General features: G+C 49.2%; 1 protein-coding gene across 1 annotated transcript; it reads left to right on the top strand.

Annotated features, from left to right (window-relative positions):
• Positions 1 to 3,896: 3,896 nt before the first annotated feature.
• Positions 3,897 to 7,743, top strand: LOC119403128 (uncharacterized). The gene is made up of 2 exons (XM_037670076.2): positions 3,897 to 6,875; positions 7,654 to 7,743. Exons 1-2 carry the CDS (start codon positions 3,897 to 3,899, stop codon positions 7,741 to 7,743), a joined length of 3,069 nt encoding a protein of 1,022 aa, XP_037526004.2.
• Positions 7,744 to 9,031: the final 1,288 nt, after the last annotated feature.

Raw genomic sequence — 9,031 nt, 5'->3', positions numbered from 1 at the left:
CAACCTTGCCTACCACTGGGCAAATGTGGAGTACAGTCGAGAAAGTTCGCGGCTTGAGAAATGCTGCATTTCCGTGCATTTACTGTAGTAAAACCTGTGGGCTCATACCCAGCACCAAGCTCATCTCATGGTACTGAAACAGAAAAGCTATGGTAAAATGTAAGCTTGGGCCAGTCGGTAAATATACCTCGCGAACAGCGCGGGAGCGGATGATAGGGGCATAGATATAGCTCAGCAGAGCCCGGTGATAGGAAGATAGCACTTGGAAGAACTCTTTGCTGGACTAGCTGGTGCATTACATTGAATAAACTAGACGCCGCATCACCACCAGAACAGAGAAGAGACAGAAGAACCTGATGGGGCATCTGCCAGAGGCTTCTCTCTCTTCTGTCACTTCTTTCTACTGGTGGTGATTCGGCGTCTAGTTTATTGAAGGGCACAAAGACGACAAGGACGCACGCTGGCTTGCAACTGTCTTTCAGACAAACAGCCGCGAATTTATGGATACGTTTTGCTGTTTAGCCGCTGCCCAAACAACTAAAGCTAGGTTCTTTGGCCCTAATGTGCAATTTGAATGAACGAGTTCCAGATGACCACTTTACACACTGTTCAGTGGACCTTCACGCTCCAGAATGCAAGGGCAGGTGAAAAAGTGCGCATTGTTACTTACATAAAAAGTGCGCAAAGTTACTTATATAATCAAGAACAATCAGTCTATGTTGGTGGAGTATTTTCTGAATCAAAACTTTTTAATCAAGGCGTACCTCAGGGCTCAATATTGGGTCCCTTGTTGTTTTGTATATATATTAACGATTTACCCGATTATCTTGAGCTCTCAAACACTGTTTTATATGCAGATGACACTACTATTTCCGTGGCTGATACGTCCATAACTTCTATTTTAGAAGAACTTCTTGCTGGGCGAGTTGGTGCATGTTCGTGGTGGGAATGGTGGAAATTCGTGGTGGGAACGGCGAAGCGGCTGCGGTAAAAAGCATGCCGAAACGTTCTTGAAATGTGCCACAGGAGTGGTGTACCAAATTCCTCTCACGTGCGGACGTTCTTACGTGGGCCAAACAGGGCGCTGCGTGAATGAGCGCGTTGGGGAACATGCTGCGTCGATTACGAGAAGAGAAGGAGCGAACTTGCCCGCGCATTGCAGCTCGTGCATGGGGTGTGAGCCGGGCTTAAAAAAGGTAAAAATTCTAGGAAGGAGCAAGGAGAGAGTGGGTCGTGAGCTGTTAGAAGCTTTTTATATTAAGGAATTAGGCGACAACTGCGTGAGTGACACTTCTGTTGCTCTGTATAGCGCAGAAAGCAATTTTCTGCGCAGCTTTTGTTTTTGACGTGAGGTATCCTTGACATGTTTCCTCCTCTTTTCTTCTCCCCTTCTTTCGTTTTATTTGGGACGTGTGATAAAAAGTGCATATATATGCAGCGACCAAATGAATAAAGCCAGTTGATAGTTTGCGCTCTTTCCGTTTACTCTGTCCTTCCTTCCTTTGTTCGTCCGATTGAATGCGCAACGATTCCCACCACGTCCACAACTTCCTTACTGTTTAAACTAAACAATGAACTAGAAAGAGTCGTTGAGTGGTGTAAGACAAATCATCTCATTTTAAACCCTATAAAATCTCAGTTCATGTTATTTAAATCTAATCATAGGTTGTTGTCATGTGTACCTCAAGTAACTGTCAACAATCATTTAATAACTGCGACAAACTGTGTATCATTTCTTGGAATAAAATTAGATTTAAATTTGAAATTTACCCACCACATTGCGTTCATTAAGCAAAAAACTGCTTTTGGCATAAGAGCATTAATAAAAGCACGAACTTATTTTCCACTACAGGCTTTATTATCATTATACTTTGCGTTCATTCATAGTCATTGTCATAATATGTGCTGTGCGGACGCGAAACCGAAACTAAAAATGACAACAGTGTGCCGTGCGGTGGCGAAGTGGATGTGATGTGTATGTGCCGTGCGGGGCCGACGAGGAAGACGACAGCTCGTGAGGCGCGGCCTCGAGGGTGCGTGGCCCGTGCCTTCGGCAGTGCGCGAGGTGCGTCGTTCGAGGCAGGACTACCTCGTTGGGCGTCTGGCCCATAGGTACGACCCCGGCCACGTCGCGACCCCGGCCACCAGAGCGACCCCGGCCACCAGGTACGACCCCGGCCACCAGAGCTCAGCCTCCGCTAGACGACTGGTCTAGGAGAGCTGACGCCGGGTGCCTGAACCTGCCCGTGCCCCGCTGGTCTTGGAGAGCTGACGCCGGGTTCCTGAACCTGCCGTTGCCCCGGTGTTCCAGGAGGGCTGGCGTGGGCTTCCCAGGCGTACTGTTCGTGCTCAAGGGCACAACTCCCTGCCGCCGGAACCCGTGTGTCGTCGGCTCCAGTTCTTCGCAGAACCGCTGGAGTCCGACGCGGCGACCCTGCGTCTTCCGACTTCGTCACGGCAGGTGACGGCGCCGCAACCACGTCTTCGCCACTGAAAGGTGCCGACGGGGAAGCAACGACGGCCCAGGCGACTACCCCGACGACCGAACTGTAGGCCGGACGTTCTATTTATTCATTGAGTTTAGTCCGCGTGCTTTTTGTTAGCAATGTCTTAATGTATGTTTTTTGTCCATGCGTGAAGGGTGCAATATAAGTGGGACGTGTGTTTGTGCACTGGCGTGCTGTCTGGTTCTTTCTGGAGCGGTCCTGCCCCAAATAACATCACAAACTGGCGAGCCTGCCAGGATCCGCTCGTTAAACCAGTGAAAGAAGACAGTTTCGCTCGAGACAGACACACGTTCAAACTGCACCATGGACTTGGAAAAACTCGCCGCTATAGGGGTCCAACTAGGGTTCTCGGGTGCAGAGCTTAACAAGTGGATTGAGGCCCAACAGGCTAAACTAAGGGATGAGAGAGCTGCAGAACGAGAGGCAGCCAAAGAAGCTGACGAAAGGCAACGCGAAATTCTGCAGCTAAAGCTCAAGCTTCAGGAAGGAGCTCAGAATATGCCCGTAGCAGCGAATGACGCTTTGACTGCGCCCAGCAACTCCTCGCCTCTCAATCCGCAGAAGTTACTGCCTTTATTTGACGAGAAACGCGATGATTTGCACGCCTATCTGCAGCGATTCGAGCGCGTAGCCACAGGACAGGATTGGCCGCAAGAAAAATGGGGTCTCGCTGTAAGCATGTGCCTAACGGGTGACGCGTTAACCGTGATAGGCCGAATGACTGCCGCCGATTCCCTTGACTATCAGAAAGTAAAGAAAGCTCTACTGCAGAGATTTCAGTTCACGGCTCAAGGCTACCAAGAGAAGTTTAGGAAAGCACGAGCAGCAGATGGTGAAACTGGCAGACAGTTAGCAGCAAGAATTGCCAGCTATTTTGACCATTGGATAGACATGGCAAACGTATCGAAAACCTACGAAGATCTAAGGGATCACGTAATCTCTGAGCAATTCTTGCGTTGTTGCCATCCAAAGCTGGTTGTTTTCTTGAAAGAGCGAGAGTGCAAGTCACTAGATGAGCTCGCTAATTTGACGGATCGCTTCCTTGAGGCGCAGAATTTGACTAATCTAGGAAAAGGTCCTGACCCCGCGAAAGAGTCCGGTGGAAAGCCTACCGAAGCGTCGCGTAAAACGCAACTCAAGTGTATCCTTTGCAATCGTTTCGGACATTTAGCTCCTGACTGCCGCAATCCACCTAAGCAGATGCTAAAGTGCAAGTTGTGCGGAAAAACGGGACACGTAACAGAAACCTGCCGAAACCAGCATGGGGACCACAAGCCGAGTTCGTCGTGCGCATTTACTGAATCCGAATCTGCCCGGACTGCAGCTAGAAAGGCATCCAAGCGTCCAGGAGGGAAGATTCCTTGCGCAAGTCACCACGACGACGACAACATGCAGGGTGCAGTACGTTTCCTGGTCGACGGGATGCCAGTGGTCGGAGGTCTACTGCTAGGAAGAGAGGTTCGAGTACTACGTGATACGGGATGCAACACGGCAATCGTCCGACGAGAGCTCGTTCCTGATGTGTGCCTCACAGGCAAGAACATCGACGTCGTTCTCCTAGACGGATCAACTAGCCATCTCCCGGAAGCTGTTGTACAAGTCCACACGCCGTACTTCACAGGGATGCTGAAAGTGGCTTGTATGGATCGACCCCTATATGACCTTGTGCTGGGAAATCTTCCAGGCGTCAGAGGACCGTACGATCCGGACTCTGACTGGAAGCAGGCGGCTCGTACCCAGGTGGATGAGTTACCGGCGCAAGCACACCCGACCAAGTCCCCTGTCACCTCAACCACTGTCTCTTCAAGCGTGGCAAAAGCCGAAGCCAAACAACAAGGCCAAGACAAGATCAAGCCTTTGTACGTGTCAACAACTTTCTTACCTGACGTTACCAGAGCGCAACTCGTCGAGGAGCAGCGAAAGGACCCGACCCTAAAATCTGTCTTTGCTAAAGTGAACAAAGAGTTCAAATCGGGAAAGGGTCACAGTTATGAGTTCATTGAAGATAAAGGATTACTTTATCGACGCTACCGCCTTGCCACTGGAAGAACCTTTAAACAAATGGTCACTCCGAAAGTGTTCCGGGTCGGTATACTGGACATCGCTCATGCAAGTATCATGGCGGGACACCAAGGCATCAGAAGAACTACTGATCGGGTCCTGGAAGAATTTTATTGGCCTGATTTGAATGGGGACGTCAAGCGCTTTGTCAAGTCTTGCGACAAGTGCCAGAGAACTACCCCTAAAGGAAAAGTTGGAGTCGCGCCACTAGGCAACATGCCTCTTATCCGGACACCTTTTGAAAGGGTCGCGGTTGATTTAATCGGCCCATTTTCACCAAGATCGGACCGTGGGAACCGATACGTTTTGACACTCATCGATTTTGCTACTCGTTACCCTGAGGCTGTAGCATTGCCCGCAATCGATGCAGTTCACGTTGCGGAAGCACTCGTCGAGATTTTCTCCCGCATCGGCTTGCCAAAGGAAATGGTAACTGACCAAGGGGCAAGTTTCACCTCAGAATTAATGAAAGAGGTTAGCAGGCTTCTCTCCGTGAAGATGCTAAAGACGACCCCATATCATGCGATGGCGAACGGTCTCGTGGAGAAGTTCAATGGCACCCTCAAGACAATGCTAAAGAGAATGTGCCAAGAGAGACCTCGATCTTGGGACAGGTACCTTGCTCCACTGCTATTTGCATATAGGGAAGTCCCACAGGCAAGCCTCGGGTTCTCTCCGTTTCAACTCATTTACGGCCGCCACGTCCGAGGACCGCTAACCGTGCTGAGAGAACTGTGGACAAATGAGGGGCTAGACGCAGAAACGCGGACGACTTACACCTATGTCTTTGATTTGCGCAATCGCCTAGAGGAGACTTGCAAGATAGCACATGAACAGCTGGAGAAGGCTCGTGCGAAGCAAAAAACCTACTATGACAGGAAAAATCGCCCTAGAAAACTATGCCCAGGCAACAAGGTTTTAATTCTGCTGCCGACTGACTCCAACAAGCTGTTAATGCAGTGGAAAGGGCCGTTCCAGGTCATCGAACGGATAAACGATGTTGACTACGTCATCGATGTGTCCGGGAAAAACAAGATTTTTCATATCAACATGCTAAAAAAATACGAAGAGCGCGAATCTACGGAACCACAACAGGTGTCAGTTGTTGCAGAGGTCCAGGAAAATCTCCGCGAAGACGAAGTCAAACAAACGCCCATATTGAGCTTGTATCGCACGCAGTTCAGCACGGATGTCAAGCTATCACCACACCTCACTGCTGAACAAGTTCAGAATGTGCAAGCACTTTTTCAAGAGTATGCGGACATTTTTTCTGACTTGCCAGGCAAAACAGCACTCGTGGAGTGTTCGCTGCGTCTGACCTCCGATAAGCCTGTGCATGTTCCGCAGTACCCCATCCCCCTTGCCTTACAAGAAAGCGTAGAAAAAGAAGTGCAAGAGATGCTGAAACTCGGTATTATTGAGCGGTCTCAGTCACCGTACCACGCTCCCATTGTCGTGGTCAAGAAACCGGACAACACGATTCGGTTGTGCATAGACTTCAGGGAATTGAACAAGATTCTGGTCCCCGACTGCGAGCCAATACCACGCATCGATGTAGTTCTTGCACTTGTTGGACAAAAGAAGTTTTTCTCCAAATTTGATTTCACGAAAGGGTACTGGCAAGTACCGATGGGTCCCAAGAGTCGTGAAAAAACTGCTTTCTCCAGCATGTCTGGACTTTATCACTTCCTCTACATGCCTTTTGGCATTAAAACGGCGCCAGCAGTCTTCGCGCGCCTTATGAGATCAGTACTGGGTGGTGTCGACAACGTTCACCATTATTTCGACGATGTCATCATTGCGACCGATACTTGGCAAGAGCACATCGACACCCTCAGACAAGTTTTTGAACGAATTAACCAAGCTCACCTCACCATAAAACCAAGGAAATGTGAAATAGGAGAGCGAAGCATATCATTCTTAGGACATCGAATCGGGGAGACTACAGTTGAACCGCTTCTCAAAACGCTCGACAAGATTCTTGCCGCAAAACGACCTACGACCAAGAAAGCAGTGCAGTCGTTTCTTGGCTTGACCGGCTATTACAGGAAGTTTATACCTAACTACGCCGAACTGACCAAGCCGCTGACGGACCTAACAAGAAAGGGACAAAGCCACACTGTTTCATGGGGCGCAATTCAAGAGGAAGCGTTTACGGCACTCAAGAAGAAGCTCGGTGATGCTCCCATCCTCCTTGCTCCCGACCTCTCGAAGGAGTTCGTTCTTCGCACAGATGCCTCCAATACAAGCCTGGGCGCAGTATTGCTCCAGATGGGAAAGGACCAAGTGCTGCACCCAGTTGCTTACGCAAGTTGTAATTTATTGCCCCGAGAAACCCGTTATTCAACAATCGAACGGGAATGCCTAGCACTTGTTTGGGCAGTGCAAAAATTTCATATTTACCTCTATGGCAAACCTTTTGTCATTCAGTCAGACCACCAGCCGCTACAGTATTTAAATTCCGCCAAACACGTGAACAACAGAGTGTTGAGGTGGAGTCTCCTTATGCAGGAGTATTCATTTTCAGTTCATTACATAAAGGGTTGTGACAATGTCGGAGCCGACTACCTGAGTCGCGCATAACTGCCGTTCAGGTAGCCTCGTGGTTCTAAGACTACTCGCCCTCAGTCGTGAACTAGTTGACTCCCAGTTGCGAACATAGCAAACCTACTTGTACAGTAGTGTTCCAACCGAACTGTAAGCAGTCGTCTGTGAACATTTCGCTTTTATGTACCTGCGACCCCTAAGTGCAGTGCAGTGCATGGCAGGGATCGTACAGTGACCGTGCAGTGCAGTGACCATTCGTTTCGCCCGCGCATTTGTAGTAGAATAGTTGCAAACAACTTTCTCGGAAAAGGGGGTGATGTCATAATATGTGCTGTGCGGACGCGAAACCGAAACTAAAAATGACAACAGTGTGCCGTGCGGTGGCGAAGTGGATGTGATGTGTATGTGCCGTGCGGGGCCGACGAGGAAGACGACAGCTCGTGAGGCGCGGCCTCGAGGGTGCGTGGCCCGTGCCTTCGGCAGTGCGCGAGGTGCGTCGTTCGAGGCAGGACTACCTCGTTGGGCGTCTGGCCCATAGGTACGACCCCGGCCACGTCGCGACCCCGGCCACCAGAGCGACCCCGGCCACCAGGTACGACCCCGGCCACCAGAGCTCAGCCTCCGCTAGACGACTGGTCTAGGAGAGCTGACGCCGGGTGCCTGAACCTGCCCGTGCCCCGCTGGTCTTGGAGAGCTGACGCCGGGTTCCTGAACCTGCCGTTGCCCCGGTGTTCCAGGAGGGCTGGCGTGGGCTTCCCAGGCGTACTGTTCGTGCTCAAGGGCACAACTCCCTGCCGCCGGAACCCGTGTGTCGTCGGCTCCAGTTCTTCGCAGAACCGCTGGAGTCCGACGCGGCGACCCTGCGTCTTCCGACTTCGTCACGGCAGGTGACGGCGCCGCAACCACGTCTTCGCCACTGAAAGGTGCCGACGGGGAAGCAACGACGGCCCAGGCGACTACCCCGACGACCGAACTGTAGGCCGGACGTTCTATTTATTCATTGAGTTTAGTCCGCGTGCTTTTTGTTAGCAATGTCTTAATGTATGTTTTTTGTCCATGCGTGAAGGGTGCAATATAAGTGGGACGTGTGTTTGTGCACTGGCGTGCTGTCTGGTTCTTTCTGGAGCGGTCCTGCCCCAAATAACATCACTTGCTTATGCTTTTGGCATAAGAGCATTAATAAAAGCACGAACTTATTTTCCACTACAGGCTTTATTATCATTATACTTTGCGTTCATTCATAGTCATATTACTTATGGGATCACTTCATGGGGAAACACGTACAATGTTCACCTCTCATCTATTCAACATTTACAGAACATGGCTATTCGTATCATCACTAATAGTCCATTGCAATCGAATGCTTGCACACTTCTGCTAAATAACTCTATTTTACCAATTTCTGGTTTGTTTAAATATCATTCATGTATTCTCTTTTTTAAATTACTGCATAATCGTTTACCTTATGTATATATTGATGGCAGATTGCGTACCAATAATAACTGCACTAGGTTTGCGCACAATCCTAATTTTCTTCTTCCTTGATGTAACACCAATTATGGTAAAATGGCATCATCTTTTTCATCGCTTAAAATTTGGAATGACCTTCCATTAGAACTTAAACAGCTGACTTCTTTAAACACATTTAGGCATGAATTAAAGCTTTATATTCTCTATAAACACTTTCACTGATAGCTTTTTTTGCTTTCATTCTGACCATTTCTCGGTGTATAACGTTGATTGTTTGATGTTTCTTTATGCTACAGTTGACTTGCGTTACTTTTTGATGTTTTTTTTTCTTTTGAATTGTATCCTATATTTTTTCCCCTGTTTTTACTGTACATCTTCTCTTTGTGTATATTTAACCGAGGGTCCCGTTTGCAGTCACTGATTTTGGGACCCTCGTCTGCATATCT

Source organism: Rhipicephalus sanguineus, chromosome 8 (genome assembly GCF_013339695.2).
Source record: "Rhipicephalus sanguineus isolate Rsan-2018 chromosome 8, BIME_Rsan_1.4, whole genome shotgun sequence".
NCBI classification, from domain to species: Eukaryota; Metazoa; Arthropoda; class Arachnida; order Ixodida; family Ixodidae; genus Rhipicephalus; species Rhipicephalus sanguineus.
This window is presented reverse-complemented; position numbering and strand designations above follow the sequence as displayed.

Excerpts from the sequence above, each read along its gene's own strand:
- LOC119403128 (XM_037670076.2), top strand. The coding sequence starts at position 3,897 with ATGCAGGGTGCAGTACGTTTCCTGGTCGACGGGATGCCAGTGGTCGGA. Across the intron at positions 6,876-7,653 it reads TGCTGCACCCAGTTGCTTAC|GTACGACCCCGGCCACGTCG; the intron begins GCAAGTTGTAAT and ends TCTGGCCCATAG.